This window comes from Asterias amurensis, chromosome 10 (genome assembly GCF_032118995.1).
Source record: "Asterias amurensis chromosome 10, ASM3211899v1".
Lineage (NCBI taxonomy): Eukaryota > Metazoa > Echinodermata > Asteroidea > Forcipulatida > Asteriidae > Asterias > Asterias amurensis.
In genome coordinates, this window is record NC_092657.1 from 18,579,158 (window position 1) to 18,592,240 (window position 13,083).

The 13,083-nt window shown below is 37.2% G+C and overlaps 1 protein-coding gene across 1 annotated transcript in view; it reads right to left on the bottom strand.

Moving 5' to 3' along the window:
• LOC139943339 (uncharacterized) overlaps positions 1-13,083 on the bottom strand; it is a 45,539-nt gene that overhangs the window by 7,337 nt on the left and 25,119 nt on the right. The window contains exons 5-11 of the mRNA XM_071940174.1: positions 10,316-10,491; positions 4,888-5,006; positions 3,708-3,969; positions 2,903-3,213; positions 2,450-2,588; positions 1,188-1,513; positions 633-774 (exon numbers count right to left, since the gene is read on the bottom strand). Coding sequence (XP_071796275.1) covers positions 633-774; positions 1,188-1,513; positions 2,450-2,588; positions 2,903-3,213; positions 3,708-3,969; positions 4,888-5,006; positions 10,316-10,491 — 1,475 coding nt within the window. The remainder of the gene's footprint in view (positions 1-632; positions 775-1,187; positions 1,514-2,449; positions 2,589-2,902; positions 3,214-3,707; positions 3,970-4,887; positions 5,007-10,315; positions 10,492-13,083) is intronic.

Consider the following 13,083-nt stretch of genomic DNA (forward strand, 5'->3'; position numbering starts at 1 on the left):
ACTTTACCATTACATTCCAGGAGTTCAAAACGCATCCCAAACAATTGCTAGCATACAAACTTACTTGGTAACAAGCAATGGTGAGCTGTATGGTAGTATAAAACATTGCGAGAAACAGCTTTCTTTCTGAAGTAACGAAGTATTCGAGAAAGAAAGCATCTGAAAGTAACAACTGCGTGTGACGATGGTGCTTTTTCTTCCATCATTATCTCGCAACTTCGACGACCAATTAAGCTTAAATGTTCACAGGTTTGTTATTGTGTGCATAAGTTTAGATTACACCAAGTGAGAAGACTGGTCTTTGACAATTGCCAATAGCGTCCAGTGTCTTTAAGGGGAGTGGTGTAGTGCAAAGTGCAAAACATGTTTTTTTTTTGTCTTCTCTTTTTGTATTTCTTCATTTTGTAATGTGCTTTGTTTATACCGTCCTCGACCAACATTTGAGTACAGTTTGAAATGTCTCAATTATGTCAATTAGATCAAAAGGAATGCAGTAGGTTTCCTTTTAAATTTGAGACTTGAGTATAAACAAAAATTCAACAATTCAAATATTAGAAAAATCTTTTTATTGTTTTAGTTGGTTTAAAACAAAAGGGATTGACAAATAAATAAAATAATGTGTACGACTTTACCATTACATCCAATGAGTTCAATACGCAGTCCAGGACGTGTGCCTTGATACCCAGTTGGTATTATGCGGATGTAGCGTGCTCTGATTTCCTCACTAAACATGTTGGTTACTCTTGTATTCCTATCTGTATTTCCGGGGAATTTCTGTGTAAAAAACAATTATGTGATGCCCAATAACAACAGCTATCTCAGAACAGAACAGTTTGATTCCGCCAATGTCATTAGAATCGCAGCTTCCATACACAATATCGATTTTGTTTAAGTTGAGATTGTTAAATATGCAGACGCTTACTACAGCAGTGTCTTTTTTGGTAAAACATGCTGAGAAACAGTATATTATAAACAATTGTTTTTACATAATCTGGTTTAAAAGTTCATTCCGTTTCCATATGTAAAACAAAATAATTATTGTTATGAAGAAATAGTAAAATTGCCGTTTTAGTGAATCGATGGTCAATAAATAATATCTTTTCGTAATCAATTATATATGGTGTCGTTAATACTTATTCAATATTCTGCATTGAACGGTTTTCTGCCATGTATTTATAACGTCATACCTGTGCATTGTCCTTTTCTGCACCTCCTATAAAGCGCATGTCTTGCTCAGTGTCACCGTAAGATACGATGAACTCTGTAACCCGGTACCAGCTGTCGTAGATGTTACCCTGTGTAACAACACCTTGAATCAATACCGGTTGCTTTAGATCCACTTGGAACCATGCACTGTCTATGTCATCCAATGTGGGACACCAGCCACCTAACAAATCTTGCCGTCCGTAAGGGTTCTCGCTGCATACCTGGTCATCAGTAGACGATGTCGTTATGCTTCCATCAGGGATGGTACCATCTCCCATTCCAAGCTTCTGCTGACAAACTTCATGGACTGAGAAAATAAACAATTCATAGTGTTCCATCAAGCCAACCTTTATTGAAAACATTCAGTTTATGCGAATCTTTAAGATGGTCTTGTGAACTTAAGAATTGTTTAATTTTAATTAATTCTTATTAAGACCATGGTTTACTTTAGAAACACGTTTTAATTTGGCTTTATAGTACATGTTCATAATATTAGCTAATGTGTAGTCTAATAATTGTTTACAATAACTTTGAAGAGGAGTGAGGTTGAGTGCAAACATATTCTGACTTTACGACTTTTTACCATTTCTATATTTTTGCAATGTACTTGATTTATACTGTGCTCAACTCATACTCGAGTACAGTTTTGAATGTCTCAATCTTATGACTTCGTGTTCTTGGAGAACGTGGTGAGTGGTCAACAGCATATATCATTAAATTATATCCTTTACCTTTGCAGCCACTGAGATCAATATCTTAAGTCTTCCAGGTTGTTGGTTTGCAGCTGATGCATAATTTGTTATGTGCAGTGTTCTGTGCAAGTCTGGCAATAAATTGTTTTCTAGTTACTTTATAGATGAGATTTATAGACTTACTTTCAAAATCAGTAAGGCGTGTCTCGTTTTAAGGGTCTGTGTACTTTTTTAGGACGACACCAAATGTCATCAGATTTACACAGTTTGAAAATAAAAATTGTAGAAAGCTTCCCTTGGTGTTGTTTTAGCATGTACAACGTATTTTCATGACATTGTTTTACTCATTTCTTAAAAATTACAGCACATCAGCAAGTAATATCTTTTATATAAGCTTTCTACTGACATTATCATCAATCTTTGTAAGTTAAATGTAAATGTAAATCGGTAGACTTTGAGTTTTGTGTTACAAAAAGTACCCCAATCATTTTAGTGAAATTATGTACAATAAGCCTGACACTTGAAACCGTGGTGATTGATTGAAACAATACCTCTGCATCCAAGGAGTTCAATACGTAGGTCTGGGCTCTTATTCCAGGCTGTAGGTCTGATGCGGATGTACCGTGCTTGAATAGGCTGCTGGAATATATTGGTGACTGGGGTGTTTCTATCAGTGTTGCCAATGAATGTCTGTAAAAAGAAAATACAAACCAGAGGTGGAGACAATAATACATACAAATGATAATTTACACCTTTGTTATAAATAATGGCTTTAATTGCAATATTGGAGTGTCTATGTTTTTAATGAATATTAGTTAAACTGGGGTGTTTCTATCAGTGTTGCCAATGAACGTCTGTAAAAAAAGGGGGGGTGGAAAAAATAAAGAAATACAAACGATAGTTAAGACCTTGGTCATGAATAAAAGTTGTACAGCTTGATTGGATCGCAATGTTTTTAAGGCAAACATGTTTGGATGGAAGGTGTCTTTGCTGAGTACTCATACCTGTGGAGTAGAGTCCCCATTCACATACAGCCATGCAGTGCCATCAATGCTGTATTGTACCTGGTAGTGGGTCACACAGTGACCACTGTATGGACTGCCCTGTGTGATGACGCCCTCAATATGCACGGGCTCTAAACCCATATATATTTGAAGCCACGAACCAACGTGTGAAGCTGGTCTCCAATATTTTTTCAGATTCAGTCGTGCATTGCTTGGCGGAAACCAGTAGGTATATTGACTAGATGCTGTAAACCTATCATTAGAGATGCTCCCGTCTTCCATTCCTAATTTGTGTCCACAATATCTACCAACTGGAAAGAAAACAACAAAAACAATTCAGCCTTTAGTTATTTTAAGTAACTGTTGAATTAATAATAGCTTCGTTTAGATTTTTTCCCCGGAGTCAACTAACAAAAAATTACAATAAATGGAGCCTTTAAAATAACCTTGATATACTATTAATATAATCAGTGGAGCCCTGGTAATAGTATCCACAATATCTGCTAACTAGAAACTGTTGATGAAACTATAATAGTTTACGTTTGAACTGTTCTCAGTAGTCGACGAACGGAAATTATATTTTGCCAAATTTCATTTTAAATTGAATGGCGGTTTTGAAATGTTAGCATTAAATGCAACATAATAATTAGAGAACATGCCCTTCAAAACATTGCCTATAAAGTTAAAGACAAATGTTTCAGATTTTGTTCAACACTACATTAAATTGAGCCTTGAATATAGCCTTAATCCTAATATAATAAGTGGAGCCCTGGTCATGGTGAATGCAAATCATACGAACACATACCACTTTGTTGTATCCCGGAGTGCTCCAGAAGCAGGGTGTAATCGCCAGGTCCGACGTGAAACTGTTTCTTCAGCAAATGACCGGCCATGTTATCTTCATTGGTTAGGTCCAGACTGATTGTCCAGTTCCCTTCAGCATCAGTCAGCTCATGTAGAATCTCATTACCAAGCCAGAACTCACCATCCATTGACCCAAAGCCTTTCTTGTATTCTGCCCAACTGCGGTTGAAACTGACCGATCCGTCATAGCGTCGCTGGACCACCTTGAAACAAACGTAACATTTTTTTTTGTTAAGATAATTTTTTTCATCGACAGTCAGATTGATCTTCATTTAGCTATTTTGACCAGGTAACTTCAAAATGTAAAAAAAAAATCGGTAAACTGTTCTTTTCTTTTCCTGATAAAATGAAGCTAATTTAAACTATTCGAAAAAGATATAATAGTAAAAATTATATTTAGGGAGGCGTTGGCGAAAGGGCGATCCTTTTTTTCTTAAAGTTATTACAACAAGTGTGGATCAATTTTGTTTTTTAAGAACCGATTTCTGGTAATGCAGCTGGTTTCTGGTTGAATTAAGTCAAATGTAAACAAATATTAAGGGGACGCCATTAGTCTATATTTTCTCATTATAATACATACAATTAAATACTGTTTTCGCAAACACTTAATCATTTGAATACGTAAAATTTTAATATTTACGTGTGATTTTGTTTTCAACGAACGCTTAAATAGTTAAGGTGTGGTTACAGAGAATTGGTCATACCATTAAAACATTATGTGTGCACAATTCAAACACTATGTGGATCCAGCATGTACAATTCTTTTTATCAGGCCGGCTCGGAGGGTTAAGCACATTATTTCATTTGTTAACAGTTCTGAAAAATAATGATTTGTCGTGCTATACAACATCATACAAGTCAGTTCTTAGGATGGTTTGAAGCTGGAGAGAGTTCTTTTTAGTCTGAGGTGCGGTAGAAGAGCATTCCAATTAGATGATCAGAATGTTCAAAGGAACGGTTTACCCAAGTGTGTTTATTGGCGTAATGTAACCTTGAGAGCATCAAGCATGCTTGGATACAACTAAAGTTAAATAAGATTTGGCTTCGGAGTTGGCGGATTGTTTAAGATGTCTTTGAATCTACATGAGTGAGATGCATTCCCAAATGAGTGCTGTACTTACAATCCAGCCGGTATGGTTCGTCATATCACAAAGCACCTTGATTCCTTCGTTATTCTGGAAGGGATGGATAGTGTATATACCATTGTCTTTGTTACCAGCATCCAACAAAGCCTGACAGTCTGGGGGAATAAACAGAGCGATTTTAAAAAGTTTAAAATAATCGAAACATCTTTCATAGAAAACACGATCTGTGATTATTTTTATTTAAAGTCTTAGTACCCGGCTTTGCTACCTTTTTCGTCTTCTATTAAAATGTAGAGAGAAAGATGTTTCCCATTAAAACGTTTTGGTTTTTTTTTCCCCGACGTGGGCTAGCTCGGTAGCATAGTGGTAATGCACCTGCTTTAGCCGAGCAAGGTCGTGGATGGTAATCCCACCCGAGTCTTTTATATTCAATAAATCTTACCCTGAACATGGCATTAATAATAATCATGTATCTCTTCTTGGTCATCAGTGAAGATTGGTTTGTTAGTGTAGATTTGTTTAGTTTGTCTTTTTGGAGCTATTTTAAACAGCCCTCCTGGTCGGGTTGAGGTACATACACATATCCTCAAATGGTTGGATCCATCGTAGTTTGTTTTGCCTTATTTGAAATTTTGACCTTAAAATGAGTCGTTAAGACCCCCACATGAAGGTGGTATTTGAATTTTTTTTTCTCAAAAACTGCCTGGGTAATATTTACCTTTCAAAAAATGTTGTTTAGAACCAATATATGCACCAATGAAGATGGGGAGTGCAAAAACAATTGGTGTACTCAAAATGTACCCTTTTCAAGATAATCACACTTTTACACTTCGTTTTGCTATACATTTGTGCATAAGGTCAATATTTATACGTTAATTACATGGATTTGTAGTATCAACATAAAGTTAAAAATACATTTTATGGATAGATTTATCAAATGTGAATAAATTTGACACCAATTTTGAAAATATTGATTTTTGACCTTTGTTGACCTTTTTATCCCCAAATTACCTTAAAATACGAAATCAAGCTGGGCATCCACCCTAATCGTCTTCCCGAGCCCATGATCCATACTTCTAGCATGGATGCCAGCCAATAACAAACTATGCCGTTTTTTTTTTTTTCTACAGCACTTTTTAAAGTTTGGCTGGTCTACTATATTTAGAAATGTACATTATTGTTCAACATTGCTCTTGTTCATAAAGTATACACTCCAAACTAATAATTGCATTTTGTTTCAATCACCCGGTACAAGGGCCTATCCCTATAGGGATCTTTCTCAAAAAGTAGTATATTATAAATTGTCATGCAAAAACAAAACTTGTTATCCCTTGAGTTTGAAAAATCAAAAACTATAATAAAGCGTTGATTATAGATCGCTCAAAAACTAACTTAATAATTATGTAAGACACATAGATCCTTGTATTTTTGAGTGTATGCCACGTGTTGTTCAAAAAATCAAACCAGTTAAACTACTCAACATGTTATTGATTCCTTTCCTATTTTGCAAAGCAGCCTACATGTTCATCCCCAGTGCTTTAACCAAGGACGTTGAGGCTGAGTGAACAACACGCAGCAACATAAAACGTAGTCTGGTACAGTTGTACAGATTATTCTCTATACACAACTATACACAACTATTAAAATGTCGCCCTTACATCGATGAGTGTTAGCCCTGTATATACTCAGTATTTTCTTGTGTTGTGTGAAAAGAAAATCACAGGCATTTTACTCGGGTGGGATTCGGACCATATCATAATATTTATGCGTGTCATGGCCGAGCCGTTAAGAGCACCGGATTCAAGCTCTGCTGTTTGGTCACCAGAGTGTGGGTTGGAATCCCGGTCGTGACACTTGCTACATTAAGTAGTGCTTTCTGCCCTACCGGCCAGGCTTCGGACTGATGATACCCAAGCCTAAATCCGTATGGACTGTAAAAGGGGTAACCCTGTTTCAGCCCTAGGAGTAGGTGGCAACGGCCTCTGGACAAAAACAATTGTAGCCCACACCTTGAAGTGGCCTTAGGCCTTGTGTGTCTGGCGACTTGCATAAAAAAGAAAAAAAAAAAAAATAGGTACATCACAGTGCTATTAATCCAAAACGAGGCGTTGGGCGCAGCCACTGCATGCAAGAGCAAGTTCGGGTGGCGACCATTTGTTAACCACTAGTCAATGTTCCATGGTTACCTATGCATTCAATATATACATCCCGGGTACCAGGAAAAATCAACCAATGGTCCACTATAGTTGACTACAGTGCCGGTGGCGGACTTGCGCCCATAGCCTCATTTTGGGTAAGAATTATGACGTCATGCATAAATATTAAGGGAGGCGTATTATACAATATTGGCATGATATCCCATCACGGGACTGTACCGAGTAGGCCATACAAAATGTCAGGCTTGGGGGATTTGTACCAAATATCGTCTGTAAAGCATAACAGATTTTCCTTCAACTCCATGTTGCGGAAATTGAAGTCAATGTTTTTTTCTTCATGGAGATTGTCTTATACTGGCTGCATATCCAGTTATTGCCCTGTGTGACATGACCCGAAAATGAGTATACCGGGTGAGTCATAAAAACGCAATCATTTGATTGGGCCTATAGGGATCTTTTTGAAAAGTAGTATATTAGAAATTTGTCATGCAAATAAAACACTTGTTATCCCTTGAATTTGAAAAATCAAAAACTACAATAAAGCGTTGATTATAGATCGCTCAAAAACTAACATAATAATTATGTAAGACACATAGATCCTTGTAACTTGAGTGTATGCCACATGTTGTTCAATAAACCCAAACCAGTTAAACCACTCAACATTTTTTTGATTCCTTTCCTATTTTGCAAACCAGCCTACATGTTCATCCCCAGTGCTTTAACCAAGGACGTTGAGGCTGAGTGAACAACACACGCAGCAACATAAAACGTAGTCCGGTACAGTTGTACAGATTATTCTCACACAACTATTAAAATGTCGATGTGTGTTAGCCCTGTATATACTCAGTATTTTCTAGTGTTCTGTGAAAACAAATCACGGACATTTTACTCGGGTTGGATTCGGACCAACGACTTTTGCAATTCTAGAGCAGTGTCAGGCAAATATAGGGAGTATGGATAAAAAACAATATTCTTTATCTCCGATGCAAGTTTAACATTTGAAACAATACTTTGGGGTGTCATAAAATAATACTGTAAACAGTGATCGTTTTTGTACGGAGCCTAAAAGGGACATTTACAAAAATAAAAATTTTATATATTTTGTGCACACGAATTCTCTCGTGCGCACGACATAAATCTGGATTCAGGAAGCAGCCCGTCTCTTCGCAACGCCGCCATTATCACACAAGTGAAACACCCATGTGACTCACCGAGACCGACCATTGGGGTTTGATGTCAAACCAGTAACTGTTGTTTGGCATTCATAAGAGGAACTAGTTAAGTTTGACATTCGAATATCGACTGTCAAACAAGAACCATTTACTCGTTTGACATCAGACTCATTTCGCCGGCGGGAGGGTCAAATTTAAGGAACACACCCGGCCCATGAGGTTTTACTTTTTAAAGATTATTTGAAAAGTCAATAAATTTAACAAACAAAATCCGTACTTTACTGCTCACAAATAACCAAATTTTGAAGGGTCTAATCTACAAATTCAGACAACATGGGCCTGGCACAACTACATTGAATTTAAAGAGGATGGATGGTGGTAATTCCTTGATCGGGCCCATGAGGTTTAAATTTTTTGTTTTTATTTATTTTACTTTTTGACCAAAAAGTGATGATATTTTTGACCGAAAAGGTATTTGAATGGGAACTAAAGTGTGTTGAATCGGTTTTCAACTAGTGGTTTAAACCTCCCGAGGCCTGGTTCTTTTTAATTTACCTCGACTTCGTCTCGGTATAAAATGATCAAGAACCAGGCCTCGTTGGGATAAAACCACTAGTTGAAACCTATCCACCACACATTGATTCCCTTATTCATAAATACCTTTTCGGCCTAAAACATCATCACTTTTTGGTCAAAAAGTAAATTAAATGCAAAAATGTTAATTGTTAAATGATTTATTTCATCACAACACCCCTCCAGCTATAAAATGATAAAGCCCTCCACCGCCCTCTGGTAAACAACTCCTTATAAGGGAATGTTATGCGCCTCGCGCGTATCGCGTGATGTGACACAACTGTTTCAGCCGTTGCTCTCGACCGATATGAATGAAGAAACTGTCTTATAATAACAGGTGCAAGGTCGCGTGTCACGCCCATAAATTAACACTTTTTACCGGCCATACACAAAGGTTTATACACACCCACGTGACGCGCTCTCCACCAATATGAATAGCGAAATTGTCTGAGGTATTTATGAATCGAAGATAAAACACCGTTTTCGCACAGTGTGTGTTTTCAGATGCTTAAATTTGGGACCTCAGCTTAGGTCTTGGACTCAATTCAAATATTTAAGTGAGAAATTACCTCTTTCTTAAAAACTACGTTATCTTGTACATTAGTTACAAATGTAAATTTGGAGGCAACCATATACACTACATAATACAACAGGAAGGAACACCTCAGCAGCAAAAAAAAAAAGATTTTCTTGCAACTCTATTTTACGGAAATTGACAAGTCAATGTTTGTTCCTTCGTGAAAGTTGTCTTATATTGGCTGCATGTACAATTATTGCCCTTCGTGACATGACCCGAAAATGAGTTTACAGGGCAATGTATTGATGGGAGCAATTATTTTAAGAACAAGAACAATTTTGTCAATTTCTAAGTAGGTCCTGGATTGACCTTTACAAAGGTGAAATAACTGGATTTCCCCAGCAGGCTGGGTGAACAACACACAACAACATAAAGCATAGTCTTGTACAATTGTACAGATTATCCTCGAGCCAGATATTTTGGAGCATTTAACCCAAAGAAGATGGAAATGAAACGGCGTTCCATTAGTAGGTATGCCACTTCATTTAGTCGCCGCATTGGGACAGCTGTTCTGCAGCACCCACAATTTATTTGGTCTAATCTCACTCTATTTCGTTTTGATGGCATTCATCTGTCTTAGGTTGGGATGAGCTATTTCGGTGTAATTTACGGGGCTGCATCAATTTACATCACCCCTCCTACAAATTTTCGAAGTACAAGTACAACATTTTGGTGTTGACTTGGTTGGAAGTTGAACCGAAGTGAAGTTCCCGCACATAAGCAGCATAGGGCGACCTGTTGAGCTCCGCCCATTGCAAAAAGACGTCTCGGGAAAACCTTGGAAAAATGTGCAAGGTCATGAAAAGACCAACTGTACTGGGCTTAGCAAGCCCACATAGCATTACTGAACTAGCCAAGGTGGCACCACAACAGTTGTGTGGGTCCACTGAATAATGTATTCTGTGAGTGATAAAATGAATTATTCTCCAACTATATTTAAACACCACTATTAATATGTTACCCATACACCAGTATACATTATTTACCTGCCGGGAACTTGTGACCTACAACATACAGGAAACCAGCGTAAGGATGTTTTTCATATAGCACATGACCAAGTGCAATGACGTTAACGGTTTGTGTCCAGCAGTCTTTATCATCATTAAACGATGCAGCTTCACATCCATCAAGTCTTTTACCAGCTTGGAGAGCCAAACCCGACCTATCAAGCAAACAAAAACGTAACATAATAAAGTGCACCCTCCGTTTTATGTTCTGATATTTATTCAATTAATGTGTCAATAACTGCGTATTAAGTGAATGGCCAAAATGATGTCGATATTATTTACTTTTAACCCAACACCTGTGACGCCATGCTATTGTTAAATCACCTGGATACATTATCATATACTGAAAATGAGCAATGATCAATAAATTGACAAGTGACATATTTTTATCTAATAAAGTTGATACTTTTGGTTTATTCGTTTTCAGTCAGTGACGACACACATACGGAGCCGGCCCCTTCAGACGATGTGGCCTTTGACGTCACTCGAAACCATGATTCGCGCGTATACCACCGGGCAAAACCTTTTTGTTTTGGCAGCCACCTAGAAAGTACACGATTCGCGAATATACCGCCGGGCAAGACCTTTTGTTTTGACAGCCAGCTAAAGTAGACGTAAAAATTGAAACGAAGGCCATATCTGTCGTTATGTATGAAAAAATCGATGCAACTCAAATTTCAAAAAGATAAAATTGTACGTAAAAAAAATTGCTTCAAAAAGACAGAAAACAAGTCACAAAAACACAGCAAATTTTCCCTTTATGAATGTCAGCAACATTCCCCAAGTAGTATTTATGGATAGAGTATTTCATATTCTTCCCGAAAATGTCAAAAACGAGACCGGATCGTAGCTCGTCCAGTCAGGATACAACGATTTCCACCGTTAATCCAAAACTCCCTTTACACAAAAAATCAACTATTAGACAGCATGGTTTTCCTGCACGGTGATTGGCTGATGATGACATCATCGACTGATATGGCATCATGCTGTTTTTTCGTTGTATCCTGACTGGACTAGCTACGACGTGTTCTCGCTTTTAACATTTCCGGGAAGAATATGAAATAATCTATCCATATATACCAAATGGGGACTGTTGCCGACAATCATAACGGGAAAGTTTGCCGTGTTTTTGTGACTTATTTTCTTTCTTTTTGAAGCATTATTTTTTTTTAAGTTGCACTGATTTGTTTTCATACAGAACGACAGATATAATCTCCATTTGAATGTACTGCTACATTATTTTTGTCAATACTTTTCAGATAAGGCCAAAAAAGACTGAATTTCAGAAGCCCTTTGTCCTAATTATTCATTCAAACCGAGGTCACGCATGAAAAACCACAATCAACACTGCATATAAAACCGGGCAAATAGGCCTATTAACGCATGGGTTGCGGGTAGACTGTACACGTCTTTTTGCCCGGCGAAATATGACGTGTACAGTGTTTTGTCAACAGAGGGCTATTTTGAATGTAAAGGTCATATCGTGTATAAAGACCGATCTAAAGAAGAAAATCATTCTATGATTCAATTCACAATGTCATTTAATTTGTGTCCCCTCATCGGAATTTTGTTGTATTGCTCTTAAACCGTTTTGATGTATAGACTTGCTTTTTTTACGTATATCATTTTTGGTGTGTTTTTCTGTGTTTGTCTTTGCTTGTTTGCCTTTTTAAATTGTTTTGTGTTTTGTATTATCTTCTGTGCTTTTTTATATGCCTCCTCTTGCCTCAATGTGTTTTTAGGGTTTTATGAGACATACGCCTTTTGGCGACAGTTATTTTTTTATACTTTTATGCTCTCCTGGGCACCCCACTGTTGTTTTACTTTGTTTTCTTAAATATTTTTTAATGTATGTATATGTGCTTGTAAATGTGATTGCCCGAATAAATATTATTATTATTATAACTATCACAATGATCATTCAATTTCATTTGAACCAACCTAGGGGTTGATCAAATGATCAGGCATTTATCTTTATAAAATAATTTGGGTACTTTTTGTGACACAAAACACAATGACCACAGATTTACATTTAATTTACACCGTTTTAAGACATTGCTAGTATAAAGCGTAGCCGGCCTTAACATTTTAGTTGCTGGGGTGCTGACGGTTTTGAGAAATGAGTAAAACAATGTAATGAAAATACGTGTAACATGCTAAAATAGATTTCGTCTCATGATCACTGAGACGAAAATTATGTTCATGACATGTTGTTTTACTCATTTCTCAAACAATTTAGCACATCATCAGCAAGTAATATTTTTAGGGAAGCTTTCTACCATCATTATCTTCAAACTGTAAAAGTTTAATGCTAATCTGTGGACATTGTGTTTTTTTGTCCTACAGAAAGTGCATAGCCCATAATGGGCTAACGATAGGAATTTCCTGCATGATGCCCAACACTCTAACAGTGTGGATGGCTACATTAAGGTCTACTCGTATGTTGTCTCAGGGTTACAACACTCTGCATTTAGACTCAAAACAAACAATGCTGATTTTTGCGGTACCCGCTGCCAAAACATAGGATTCGAACTGCCTCTAGCTGCCGGGCAACCTCGGTAGTCTAGTTGGTAAGACACTGCTCTAGAATTGCAAGGGTCGTGGGTTCGAATCCCACCCGAGTAACATGCCTGTGATATTTTTTCACAGGACTCGGGAAGTACTGAGTATACACATCGGTGTATGGGTAAACAACGAAATTAATATTCTTTAACCTATAATATGACGTATAACCATGGGAAGTAGAA